The 14855-nt window shown below is 31.8% G+C and overlaps 1 protein-coding gene and 2 pseudogenes across 1 annotated transcript; 2 read left to right on the top strand and 1 right to left on the bottom strand.

Moving 5' to 3' along the window:
- The first annotated feature begins 288 nt into the window (after nt 1–288).
- Nucleotides 289–2660, top strand: LOC128173951 (uncharacterized; annotated as a pseudogene).
- A 115-nt stretch (nt 2661–2775) lies between these two features.
- Nucleotides 2776–8542, top strand: LOC128173953 (uncharacterized; annotated as a pseudogene).
- A 2813-nt stretch (nt 8543–11355) lies between these two features.
- On the bottom strand, nt 11356–13167 carry LOC128172924 (lysozyme-like). The gene is made up of 4 exons (XM_052838662.1): nt 13012–13167; nt 12123–12160; nt 11893–12004; nt 11356–11652 (listed from the first exon to the last, which is right to left on the bottom strand). The coding sequence occupies exons 1-4, from the start codon at nt 13067–13069 to the stop codon at nt 11447–11449; spliced, it is 414 nt and encodes a 137-aa protein (XP_052694622.1). The 5' UTR covers nt 13070–13167; the 3' UTR covers nt 11356–11446.
- Nucleotides 13168–14855: the final 1688 nt, after the last annotated feature.

Raw genomic sequence — 14855 nt, forward strand, 5'->3', positions numbered from 1 at the left:
GTCGATTGTCGAGTTAAAAACCTAGACATTTGTTTTCTGTTATAACAAATGATTGATTGACAAAAAATGTTAAAACTAAATCTGATTAACATATATTTGTGTCAGCCGTGTTTCGATATGAACTGTATTTGTACAGTCAGATAAAAAAGACCCTCTAGCAAATGTAAACACTCCACAATAACCCAGATTGCCTTATATCCTCGACATAACATAAATCTGTTTCTACTTTCGTTTTTTTGAAAGATAAATGTATATTTGATAAAATATAGAAAAAACACGCAGCACAAAATGAAAGGTAAGTCTTAAATATGTTTTACCTGAAAGTCAAAAAACATAATTTACATCTAGGTCAGATTTTTATTGATAAATCTTATAAAATGATGGTAATTTGTAATGTACGCTATCACTGGGGTATTTTTTTTTTGCACCGTTATCATTTTACTTGGTTAAAATATAGAAGTGTGTGGTAAAATATTAAATAAATAACAAAACATCAACAACATTACTTCCAAACTGTATAGAGAAAGTTTTTTTTTTTCATATTAAGCATCAATATTAGAAAATGCTATCAATGTACTCACGAGTTATTACATGTTAAATGTGAATTGTAAATTCTTATTGTCATTACATGCATACATCTTAACTCAATCCTTATATTAAATCATTCGGAATCACGATAATTTCTTGAGATATAATATTTTTGTCATTTTATCTTTATAGCCATTGTATAATGTATTTAAGCAGTATAAATGCAACCTCTTTCAAAATCAGATTACGCTTAACTACTAGCATTTATTCGCTGTCAATTGTCAGTATCCCCGTATTTGATACTAACTTCATCACGAACAGAACCTTATAATAATATTTATTAGAACGTTCGCTAATCCATGTCTTTAAGAGTATATAAAAAAACCCTCTATCATATTCTAAAGATGAAAAAAGCAAACGTCATCACACAAAAGAAGGAGCATGGAGAAGTCTCAAAGAGAATCTAAAAGCCCTTTACAAACCTAGGAATATCCTTATATTGGGTAGTTATGGTGCAGGGAAGTCGTCGTTCATCAATACAGTTATTACAGCAGTCACTGGAGAATACAGGTTATACGCTGACATTGGATGTGGATCCAGGCACAACACAACTAGATTACACAGGTAAGCAATTAAGATTGATGAACAACTAAATAGAAGTTCTCAAATACGTTTCACGTAATTATAGAATGAAGTGAAAAAGTATTAGTGGACTTGTAGGAGTTTTTTCACAGTTCGGTTAATTATATTCCTCTGTAAAAAAAAAAAAAAGATAACTGTTAACTTTATACTTTTATTGTAATTCCAATATAACACAAAAAAACGATCAAATTGATATTTTAAAAATTCTGGCAAACCTTTGTTAGGAAAATGTTTAAGGAAAATTAGTGTTACTTATTTGATATGTGATTCTGAAATCCACCATACATACAAATGCTACCATTGAGTTTGGTGTGAAATGAACGGATACATTGATAGTATATGCATTGAGCCATTGGCGATCTTTACCAATCACTTAATATTAAATACGTAGAATACCAAAAGAAGATTACTGGGATCAAAACAGCGAGAATGAGCAAGGTCTAAATCTTCCTACTTTTATTGACATCATTGGATTAGACCCACAACTATCTAACGTAACGTAGATTCCTTAAACAGCAAACTGATGAACTTGATAATCAACGGAAAACTACAAGAGAACTGTGACCTTCTAGATTTGGGCAAAGAACTTAAGATGGGAGGAGAAATCGAAGAACTCGAAAATAGCGACCTATCGGTTGACGTAATCGTTTTTGTAATATCAGCGGATAATTCAGTCTCCCAAATGATTTTGGCTAAAGACATTTACGTAGAAGCTAACACGATAACAAAAAGTAAATACTTTGATCTAGAAGGATGAACTGAAGCTCTAGTGAAATTTTGTATACATGTTCAATGTAATCATAATATACTATTGCATGCTATTTATTGATTTACGATATGCTTATATTCTGCTCAGGAATTCCAGTCTTTGCTGTCATAACAAAGGTTGATAAATCTGAGTTGTCCATGACGATGGTCAAAGACACGATTTGTTCAACACTTTGCATCTCATCTAACCACGTTCTTTTGTGTACCAACTACCAGTACAATCACATTCCAGATATTCAAAAAGACATAGCTATATTGGAGTTTTTAAACAAGGTAAACCATCTCAGGGTAACGTTTCCTATGGAATATGCCTGTGGAAAAAAAATCACTTTTATGTTATAATGTAAATATTCAACTGTGAATGTAACTAGAGATGATCATTAACTTGGTAGGGAAATGATAGCTCAAATGTGGCTGCTACTGTTAAGTTTGTTATAAAAAAATTGACATTAAAACTTTGATTATTAAGTTTATGAATTGTGTTTTTTTTTCAGTTATGTGATCCTGGTTTGAAGACCATTGAATTCAAGAAAATTGACGTCACATGTCCCCCTGCTGCCTTTTTTCCAAAACACTCAAACAACAAACAAGCAAATAACATGTCTGTGTGGACAATTGTGCAAATTGGAATTATTGGCTTGTTGTTATCATTTATTTTTAGCATAATTTTCAATCTTATCAACAGAAAATTAACATAAAACACTTTGTTTTAAATACTGGATGAAAAACGATATCTAGATAGTCATTTTTCAGATATCTAGATAGTCATTTTTGTCAACTATTTTTATTTTTGCTTATGTATACATTAACTCTGATTTGTTGAAAATGTTCTTTGAAATGACATTTATTTACTATATTGGAGCTTCACCTCCGGCCGGCCTGGGCTTTGACTCAGGACCTCTTGAAACTTTTCTCCTAGCAGTAAGTGGCCACCACGCTCGGCCCTCTAGGGAAGGCAAACATTTTGCTTTCGATGACAAACGAAACCTAGCGCGCTGGTCGCTCACATCACGGTCGTTTAAGATACAGTTGGAATACATTTAAACGGCAGTTTGATGGGATCGGAATGATATATAGATATTGCATAGATATATACATATAACAAGCATGTGTGTATAAATGTGTACATTACTAAAGTTACAAATATATGGTTCGCAAATTACACACTAAATAAATGTGTTGGTTATTGCTGTATTGCTTTTTGGTTTGAATAATGCAGTGTATGATGAGAATTTTAATATTTTCATGATTTTGTAATTTTTTAATTAGAGATTAATGTTTTGACTTAAATGTGTTTTTTAAACTTCTCCATTTAAATCTTTCTTCAATTACATTCCATTACGACTATTTTGAAGATACTGTAACGTTTTTGCCTAAACACGGTATTATATAAAATGGGTCTCCTCAGATACTTTGCTGAGGTGTTTGATTATTATGATAATTGCTTAAGATATATATTAATTTTCCTTGTCGCTTTCCTAGCGTTTATTGATTTGAAACTCGAATTAAATATAGATAAATGAATGTATAGGCCCTAGCCGAACTGTATGCATAGCTTCGAAGCACCCCGTTACTTCTATCAGTCAGTTCAACCGACCTGTCGCTTCTATTGGTCACTTCAAAGCGACCCCATAAAGCGCCCTTGTACATGTAACTAGAAACAAATGTATACCCGCTGAATCTAACAAGGAACGCTCACGATGACAAGTTGCTTCTATATTCCAGTATTATTCCAGCTGAGCAATATTGACTTACGAAAAATAACCCTTCCTGGAAGTATCCACTTCAGCATCTACACTGCGACCCACTGCAGACTCAGGACATCTCGTATTTATACCGTTTGATCACGTGATATGAGATACTCGGAACTATCAAAGAGTCGGGCGTTTGCGACTTCAGAGTGTCTCTCGGTACTCACCACCAATTTTCATTTTCCATTTATGTTACATTACCACATACATAATGGTTTCTTTGCGTTTTTTATGTGTTTCTATATATATTGTGTGTATATTATAGGTGTTGGGTTGGTACATGTTTATTTTCTGTCGAGCTGATATTTGCCAATTAAGCTATTGATTCAAAAGACCCAGAGGTAACCCTTGATACAATAATCAAGGTTTGTCATAAAAATGCATGTCAATATCAATATATCAAATGAATAATCCGTTTGCAATAAAGATTTTGTTTGCTGACACATGTTTTTTTTTCATTACAAAGTATAAATTATAAACATGCAACAAAAAAGAATAAAAGATGCTCCTGAAAATGACTATATTACTACAATAACAAGAGATAAGGTAAGATGCGCGCATCGCTGGTTTTTGTATTGCATTGCATCAGATCAAACTACATTCGTAATAAATATGATGACATATGAAAGACTCGAAAAACAAACGCCGAAACTCGTGGTATAAAGGAAGTAATTTGTATTGTAATCGGAGTATCGTAAGTATACAACGAATTAATGCAAATTTATGACGAATGTCGGATATGTACTGCGACTATTTGTACACGTGCAGTGTGAGTGTCCTGCAAAGATATACAAATGCTTAAAAATCGTACTTTAGCCAGGATTGCCTTAAACATACTCAAAACAATTACTGCGTGTGGCAACTTGCTGCAATGAAGGAAGACGGCTTACAATTTGTTCACGATGAACTCGAATGAGTTCGATTTTTGAATATTGTCGTTCAAATTCATACTTATATGACTAGATCTGAACCGAAGTGTCTTGTCGTTTGATTTAATCATTATACTACGATAAAAATATATCTTTATAAAATAAATGGATATAATACAGATATAAATCGATATCAAACATGTAATGTTGAATGTCAATTTTTATTTGCAATGTTAGATAAGAGTATTGACAACAGTAAATACTTCGCGTTGATATATTAGGAGGTAAAATGTAACCTGCTTGACAAGAAATTTATTACGTTTTGTGCTTTCGTTTCATGAAGAAGAAAAAAACCAATCGAGCCATAAACAAAGATAGCTCAATTATGGGTAAGTCTTAAACTTGTTCTTAAGATAAGCAGGCAAATGTAATAATGATAAAAGTAAATTAATATAATGCAGCGCTGTGTTAAAGTAGTCCGAGTATCGCACTACGTCATAATACGGATTTTACAATATTGGTTCGACTTTTACAAAGCGTTTTTGATACCCGGTATTGATTTTGCTCTACATCGCTGTTGCAAACAATGGCAATAATAAGCAATTAGAACGGTAATATATGTATTTTATGAGAGATAGAAATGATTGATGTTGAGAAACTCGATTCTGTTAAAGTAAAATGAAAAACAAAGTTTCTGATTAAGCAGAGTCTCAGGTATGCTTATATCTTCTTTGTTTTGACACCCCCCTCCCGAATTTTTCTTTTTCTTTTACTAAAACCGATTTAAATTGAGAGACAGAAGCTATTTCGAATTTAATCAATCGTCAATTAATTAATGTTTAAATGATATCTCACATTCTTGACAGATCTAGGCAGAAAACTGTAGCAAAATGTGATTTTTACGGATTTTTTCGTCAGGGTCTAATTGGTTTAGAGCTTATAGCGTAAAAAGTAATCCGTCAACATATAATTTATTTTACCAAATCTTTTTTCTAAGATGTCAATCTATAGAATAAACACCATGAATTTAAGTTTGAGTCCATAAAATAGTAAATAAAATTACCAAACGCGATACTAGCATTGCATTTTTTGTATTCTATTTTGATACATCAGGTCCATAAAGCGTACCTACTTACAAAAATTGCGCAAAATTATTAATGAGATATGGCTTAAATAAATATTTATACTCTATTTTGTATGTTCAGTTCTAATTTTCCCAAAATTGGTAATTATTTTTAGGAAAAACGGACGTCTGGCAAATTTCATAATTGTCAATAATTTTCGCAAGGGGGTACACCCGTTTGAGAGATGATAACAAACAAACTAGCATGTAAACATACATATTTTATTTTGTATATGTATTGCTAGAATGTATATTTATCATTTAAAGCTAAGCTTTTAATGATTGAGCCCATTTAGTGCCGAGTATAGGACTACCTTAACAACACTATTTTAACAATACAAATATCTTAAAGAAGGTTGCTTGATCAAACGTATGACATATTTAAATTTGATCAGGACAGGTAATGCGTACTTTATTCTAGGCCAACATAAATTGTAACTGTTTTGTAACAGTTTAGTCATATACACATAGAATCATTATGCGTAAATCACGTGTTTTGACCTTTTTTATTATTATTATTATTATTATTATTATTATTATTATTATTATCATTGAAAGCTCTTATGAATGAACATTATAATCTTTAACTTTAAATAAGAATATACATGTACATGTTTTATTGTTTTCCTTTGGACTGAAATGTCACATTTTCATTGGTTTAAACATAGTACGTGATTGCCTCATATATCTCTATATTTCTTCTGTGAGAAATAATATTAGGCAATATGGCCGTCATTGGTCGACGCTTCGCTTACTCATTTCGACATTTCATAGTATTTTATACATAAACTGAATGCCGTAAGTTCTAAAAGTATTTGGAGTAGTTGCCCTTTGAAATTCTTTAAAATTAGAGTAGTTGCCCTTAGAATATTGACGTCACATTGTTTTGTCTGGAGCAGAACAAAACGGTAGCGTCGAAATTTGCTCAAATCTCTGCAGAGGAAAGGGAGAAACATTTAAAATTGAATATCAACAAAAACATTGTAAGTAAACATGGGTGAAGCAAAGATTTTGAAAGAGAATTTGAAAGGTGAGATTGAAAATTTTAAAGAGTTTAAATGAGTTAAATTGGACGAGATGAGAGGCATCTTGTACATTGCTTTGCGTAGATCATCGCTTTTTGTGAATAAATATGTCGCTTGATAGTCCTCAAGAAAACAAAACACTTATTAGGTTAGTTACTGACTCACTACGGAAATATATTGTGTTGATCAATCTCATAGAAGGCTCGGCTTCGCCTCGCCATCTATGAGATTGATCAACCTAATCAATTTCCGTAGTGAGTCAGTAACTAACCTAGTAAGTAATATTATCAAACCGCTCCGAGATTTGCAATTGTTTGTAAAATATAATAATGAGATGTTACGAAACTCTTTAAATATTATGTTACTAATTCGAAGACATTGTGTTTTCCTTCTAGCGCGATCATTTGTTCGCAAGTAATTATTTGTTAACGAGATCTCAATACTTATATACACTTCAATTATGAAAAGTCATTTCTCTATTTATACCAGGTTAGTGAAAATGTAAAAGTGTTAATGATATTATGTTTTTGAGGCATAAGTATTAATATAAACACACTCTAATAGGATTTAAATATTAAACCATTTCGTTCCCATTTAGATCCATGAAAGAAATCATTTTTAGTTTAAACATTTGCCACATACCTGTATACTCATATCATTATTTACGATTGCTATCATTGTATGCGTGTGTAAAACGTGTCACAAAACAAACAGGTTGCAAACAACATTTACAAGTTTAACAATGTTTGATATTTCAAATCAATTTAAAAAATCCAATAATCAATAAGAAAATTTTATGATTAGAAAAGGGTGAAAACAAAAAAAGAGTATTCAGCAAGAGAGAAGGCATGGGAAGAATTCAAACGGAATGTGAGAGCCCTCCAAAAACCCAGAAATATTCTCCTAGTGGGAATTTTTGGTGCTGGTAAATCATCTTTTATAAATACTGCAATAACAGCTGTAACGGGAGAGTACAAATTTTACGCAGATGTAGGTTCTGGAAGCAAACACAACACAACAAGAATACACAGGTACGCAACTTATGAGATGAGATGAACAACTGAAAAGACATTAAGAGGAGCAATTGGTATAAAAAAATGAATTTTTGGGGTATAAATTATGTGATAATAATGAACTAAGATATGAAATGTAGCTTAACTGATTACAATTTATTTGCATTAATTATATAGGATATCTCGTGAAGATTACTGGAACCCAACGGACGAAACCGAGAAAGAATTGAATCTTCCAACTTTCATAGATGTAATAGGATTTGATGACAAGCTATCGACAAATCAAGAAGAAGGCTTAGCAAACAACAAGTTATTAAACCTTATCATTACCGGAAAACTACCAAAAAATTGTGATCGTTTAGATCTTGGTAAAAGAAATAATGAGAGGAGAGGAAGTTCCCGAAATGCAAGAGGAGGAAGGACTTGATGTCGACATTATACTTGTTGTGATATCAGCGGAAAACATGCCTGTTCCACAGAGTTTTGTCGACCAAATTTACAAAGAAGCTAACATGAAAAAGAAACGTAACCCTGTTTTGTTAAAAAAACAAATATGTTTATTTGCAAATATGTTGTGCAGTAACCTCACAAATACAAATTATTTTCTATTCTAACAATTATTGTTTTCTTTCAGAAATACCAGTGTTTATTGTGGCAACCAAGGTTGATGAATGCAAACTATCTGAGGAAGGAGTGGAAAAGAAGACGGAACAGATTATTCAATCCTTTGGCACAACGCCCTAGAAGGTGTTAACTTGTAAAAACTACCTTTCTGGAGACACAGTGCCAGATACTTTAAAGGAGATTAGCATTATAACGTTTTTAAAGACCTCAAGTTACTCGTCAGTTTTTGGAAAATTTGAAATTGAAGAAAAGAATGAATTAAAAGGGCATAGTTAAGATTGTCGAAAAATTATATTTTTCAGGTTTTTTAAGTATTTATTATGCTTTAGGAATGCATTTCTCATGGCCATAGGTAATTTGAGAGTCAGTCGTAGATCATAGGCAGGATACAGGGCTCACAAATCTTTGTCATGTAAACAATGATCGTGCCCTGTTTTTTTTTATTTTTTACATGTGTTCAATTTACCCGTAAAAGGGGTTTTTCAAACTGATTTGTCAATGTTGGGTATAACTTCTAATTGGTTAAAAGCATTAATAAACAGTTCCTAACGTTTAGCACTTTCATTTTAGATCGAAAATTGGAAATTTCAAATCGACATTCAAAATGTAAAAGAAAGCTTTGTTTACATAACAAAGAATTGTAAGCTCTGTAACTCGTTTAAATTCAATGAATGTCATCAAATTATGTTTGCTTATAAGAAATGCCTTACTGATGAAGCATTGTAAACATTTAAATCGTTAAAAAAATTTATGACCATAAAGTGACCAGTCCTTTTAAAAAGATGCGTAATTATATTTTAATAAAAGATACTATAGATAGACATATTCATGCATTTTTTGTAAGATTTATTTTGATACTTGTTTTGTTTCAGTTGTGTGATCCCCTTAACAAGGCCGTGAATCTAAGGAAAGTGAAATGCAAGAAAACAGACCGCAATAGACCACATGCCCTGCCTTCAACTTTTGGGGAATACTTAACTTCTTTTAGGGATAAAAGTCTTCAATTTCTTCACCTGCATTTAATTTTAACTGCCTCCATGATTTCACTTGTTCTTGCTGCGATTTTAGGTGCATATTTCACCAATAGATGAAGAAAATTAATTGAATTTTTCTGGAATTAGAATAAATGCATACATCAACAAACTCATCTGATAATAAATTGATTAATTTATATAACGGATAAAAATAAAAAAAAGAAAATGAGTTTCAATTCAAGGTGTTTACATCTAAAAAAAAATATATAAATATTTTGAAAACTAAATTATTAACACAACATTTTTTGTGCAAAGAAAGATTCTTACAGTTAGCATGATGCCACAGCAAAGGAACCAACTCTCTGGTCATCAGTTCACACATATCTCAAGGAATTCTCAAAAAACATCGAATGACGAACAAATTAAAATTCTGACTGGAAACTGAAACAATCCGGTTATGTATGTACAATCCAGTTTAGCGGAAAATTAACTTAATATGGGTTTGATAGATCCGAAAACAGAAGATATCACATCATTGGCAAAAGTCAATTGGCCTTGGTGTTAATTTTTTATTATTGTTTTAAAAATGGTAGAGGAAGGGTGTTTATTTTATTGTTTTTATATTCGATAATAAATCTACTCTGAAATGTCAATACAAAATAACTGATAATCAATACATAAAAACAGAGAGACATTTATTGCTGATTATCATTAAATGAAGGTCGTGCATGTTTAGGAGAATGCGTGTTTGCAGAGGCATCTTGGTTTCTAGCACATTAATCAGCCTGTGTGTTTTGACAGTTGAAATCCGTTTTCCAAATAGAACTTATCTATCTTATATGTACCTTAACTGGAAACAAAATGAGAGAAAAACCGAATCAAAACAGTTGTTAAGTTAAAAAATGCATCGTTATATTTTCAATCGTAGCTTGGTTGCAAAATAATAATTAAATTTAATTCTAATGATGAGGAAGAATTGATTTTAAAAGTGTGTATATTTTTGTACATAACAAAAGTGCAGTTATACACATAACATTGCAAAATACTGAAGCTGTGAAAAAACTTAAATTTGCAATTACTTTACTATATACATGGCCCTTAACCAAATGGAATTGTGAACTTATCTATCTTAAGTTTAAATAGTGTTACAATTATAATGCCAACTACAAGCAGTGTTACTGTCATAAATTTAAATAGACCAAGTAATATTCCCTCGATTTCTTGCGGAAACTTAGATTTAATTCGTAGCGCTATAGAAACAGCCAGACTGAAATCTGCAAATCCCGTTAATTGATTGGTCGAAATCTACAACGGCTGAAGCTGACATGAAACTAACAGGACTGAAATTTACACGCACGGTTTATTGATTGGTCAAAACCTACACCGACCCAAGAACAGTTATGGACTGCACGAAATAATCATGACGATATCAGACTCAAAGTCTTAAAGGAGACGATTTGGCTGCTTCTTTTAGCCAACGTACTTATGAACATAAACATTTATTTAATGCATTTTACTAACTTTTCATAATCAATTCATTAAAGAGAAAGATGTTAATATAAACAAAAAAAATGCTTTCTTTGATGATTCACTCGGATTATGAAGGTAGCGATAATTGAAGAAACATTTCACAAGACCCGCTGACGCAAGTAATTTATTTTTTATGCAATGTCACTACCTTCATATCCCGAATAAATTACAAAAGAAAGCATTTTATTGTTTAAATAATCACATATTCATATCTAATTCAAGATTACTTTATCTAGAATGCATATAAACGTGTTTAATAAAGTGAGATACATTGTTAATATTGCACATTTTTGTCTACTGTTAAATAATTTATTAAGTACTTGATGGTTGAAATGTAAGCGAATATTGTGAAGTCTTTTCTCTTTGTTTTCTAACCGCTTTGTATTACAGTTCTTGCTACAAAATAAATTTTAAAATTTAACTTTTAACCAAGGGGACTTAATTTAGGACTGTAAAAAAAGTCTGCAAGTTCATGTGGCGTGAAAAAGTTCTGTTTCATAAGCGTATTAAAGAGATATTCATTTTATTCAATGAACAATGAAACTAATCAAATATTCAAGTAATTTTGTCTCATATTTTTAATTATCTTGGCTGTACAATCAACTGTTCACATTGCAGCCTTGCTGATGCACCTTTTCCCAGTAACTTAGAGTGGATGGATATCGACATCCTCGCGGGCCACCATTGTGGATTCTTGCATAACTTTCACAGTTTGCTGGACAGCCACTGCTTCCAATATAACGCTTCATGTAGGCTCTGACACAGTTGGAGGCGCACGTGTAGTCATTAGCACACGCCTTATAACCTATTCAAATATGCATACAGAAATCGGTGGGTTTTTGACATGTCATCATGAGGTTTTGTCAGTTTTTATCAGTGGTTTGATAAAGTCATCTCACTTTATACATGCAATACTATTAAAAATTGTCAGAGATAAAGGATATTTTGTTGTCTTTTGTTTTTTCGTTTGTTAGTTTTTATTGCTGTTTTTTTTTTCTCTCTCTCATTTTTTGTTTTGGTGGGGATGGTGTTGTAGTATTCTTACTTGTTCCAGGTCGTCCACAGTCTTCCCAGTATTCCTCTTTGATTTGAAAGTAGCCACACGAATATGAGTACACGTCATAGCGACAACCAATGGGTCTGCATCCGGACTCCACCTTACATTAAAAGAAATACACAACTTGGTCTAATATGCTCATTTTTCAATGATTTTTTTTTATAAAAAGGTAAGGCATTTTGGCAATGATTAAATAAATTCAGGTAATATAAACATACGTTACAAATACAACGCAAACATGCCGAAGAAATGGTAGCTGTAAATAAGAAAAAAATGCAGTAACATTTTCAGAAAAAGATATATTAAAAGAGTAAACACTTACAAATCGAGTTTAAAGAATTTGTTTTGAGATATGTGCTGTATTGCATGGGGCAATAAAGAAACACCACCGTGCTGTGGCCTGTATCATACTTTAGTATCTAATAAAGCACTTTTCTCTAATTACATTTCTTTTTAATCTTACAAATTCAACCATTACTATACGAATCTATTTATCTTTAAACCATTTAACATTTGCTGAGTATCTTTTTTTCTTCTAATTGTACTTTTGATATTCTTATATTTGTTTTGTATTACTCTATATAACTCTATGGTATAGTGAAAAACACGTCGTTAACGACGTCACCAAAATCCAAAAAAAGTTAGAGGTAGGACAAGGTGCCATGGAAGAGTGGGCATTATCTGCTGACAGGTCACACCCGCTGTGTGTTTTTAACGTAATCGGGAAACGGAAAAATACGTAGACAATGTGGAGATTAATGTGAAGATTAATTATCGTCTAGAAACAAGTATAAAAACGTCAGACAGCATTTGACCTAGCAAAAAAATCTTATTGCTGACAAGGTCGTTCTTTTTTTTCAAATATCTTAATTCAAATAATATTTTTGTTAATTAATGTTCAATTGAAAGTAAGTTCAATTGAAAAAGTGTTCACTTTGTTTGACCTTTTTAGTTAACAAGTATATAAAGTCAATATCAGTAGGAAGTATTTAGTTTATTTGTATTCAATTTATTGCATTCAATAAACTCAGTGTAGTATTCAAAGAAGATCTTATAGTTAATTAAATATTTTAGATCTAATTTGTTAAATTAAGGGAAATGACATACCTTCACAGAACGTTAACACGGTCGTCAGAATAACGATGAATCTAAGTAGATGCTGCATGATTACTCGGTACCGTAGACCGAGGTCTTCAGATAGAAAATGCCTCTTTTTTATAGATGTACAAAGGAAAAACCGTAATTCATTTCCTTACATTTAATGGCACGTGATATTGAACACGTGTCTTAAAAATCTACGTAACTATCAGCTCACCAGGTTTTATCAAAATTGCGGAAATGAAAGTGCACAAAAATCCGGTTGGCAATTTATAATTGTTCTTCTGATACTTAAAGCGACAAGACAGATAATTAAAATGAATCACAATTACTCAAAATAGAAGAGGTACTTATTTTGATTGCTATATTTGTCTAAGGCAGATTATTATGATACGGCTTGGGACAAATGCGGAAATTGAACTTCACAAAAATCCGGTTTGTAATAAAGTATATGACCTCGGAGCAATTACAACAAGAAGATAGAAAACAGACATGAATCACATCTACTCTAAGTATACTAAAGAATGTATTTTGATTTCATACTTTTAAAGTAGATAATCATTGATATAAGTATGTTTTTTATTACTAAACAGGACTTTGAGAAGAAGTTTTACCTATCACAAGATCTACTTTTTTGACACGCCAAAACACACTGATGTTTTCCCATCAAATGCTGGAAATTGTTTAAGGGTATTTTTGAGCTCCAAGAATGCATAGAGAATAATTATTTGACAACTAAAAGCAACAAGTTAAAGCGACAATAGTTTGAAATTTTAAAGTACCTAGGGCATTCCGAGAGTAAATGCATATACAAGACATTGAACCAATGATAACAATTTTAATTTCTAATTGTGTAATGGTTTGTGTCAACACGCCTAATTTTACTCAAATTATTTTTTTATCATAGAATGTAAATATATTGGTTTGTAAACTATTCATGACCGAACTACAGTTGTACACTGTTGTAAGGCTCTGGACGCGATTATGGACACGATTATGACGATCACCAATACACAGCGAGTCTTTCTCAGGGCATTTTTCAAAATGGCGGACGGAGATTTCTTCACAGTTGACTTACAGGTTTTGGCACTTATTCGCATACTTCGACACAGAAAAAGGCCTATCTGGAGCCTCCAAAGTCCAATCTCGATCATGGTTATAAACGTACTGCACTATGTATATTTTTTACAATCTGTTTGCCTAATTTTCAGTCGGTGTTTGGGCTCAAAAAATTTTCCCACCTTTCTTTGTTGAACACCGAGCCCGATCTCTATCATAGAATGTAAATATATTGGTTTGTAAACTATTCATGACCGAACTACAGTTGTATCTTGCTCTGTAATAACTTACATTTGTAAAAGTTAACCTAACTGCCACCAAAAGGCAAAGTATTCAATCAATACACCCCTCAAGTGTTAGAAAATACCGAATTATCGTATTCCATACCGTATAATCGTTTTCCTTAAGAAAATATATCAAATTGGTGTTTTTATACCTTATACATACAAAACCATATTATCATTTTGTTAATTACAGTACATACAGGTTACATACAAAATAGATTGAATTTATCCTTCCAAATTCTTTTTGATTAACGCAAGGAAAGTGAAAAAAAAAATTATAAGTAAACATAATATATTCGTTTCCTGATGAAATAATATAATATTTCTTTAAAAAAAATGCTTTTAATATCTCTAAGATACCTGTTATCTATGTTCCGACAATAACTGTGTAAGCATAAGTAAAACAATTTGAGTTTTTTGTACCCTTTACAACATCGGCATATTCATGGCTTTGAACAAAACAATGCTCAGACTTGCTAAACTCCCAATCAAAATTGCCTTGATCATAGG

Source organism: Crassostrea angulata, chromosome 2 (assembly GCF_025612915.1).
Source record: "Crassostrea angulata isolate pt1a10 chromosome 2, ASM2561291v2, whole genome shotgun sequence".
NCBI lineage: Eukaryota > Metazoa > Mollusca > Bivalvia > Ostreida > Ostreidae > Magallana > Magallana angulata.

Bases quoted from the DNA above. Each gene is read 5' to 3' on its own strand.
- LOC128172924 (XM_052838662.1), bottom strand. From the start codon at position 13,069: ATGCAGCATCTACTTAGATTCATCGTTATTCTGACGACCGTGTTAACG. The intron at 12,161-13,011 runs GTATGTCATTTC...TCTTATTTACAG, and splicing joins CGTGTTAACGTTCTGTGAAG to CTACCATTTCTTCGGCATGT. The intron at 12,005-12,122 runs GTATGTTTATAT...TTTTAATGTAAG, and splicing joins GTTTGCGTTGTATTTGTAAC to GTGGAGTCCGGATGCAGACC.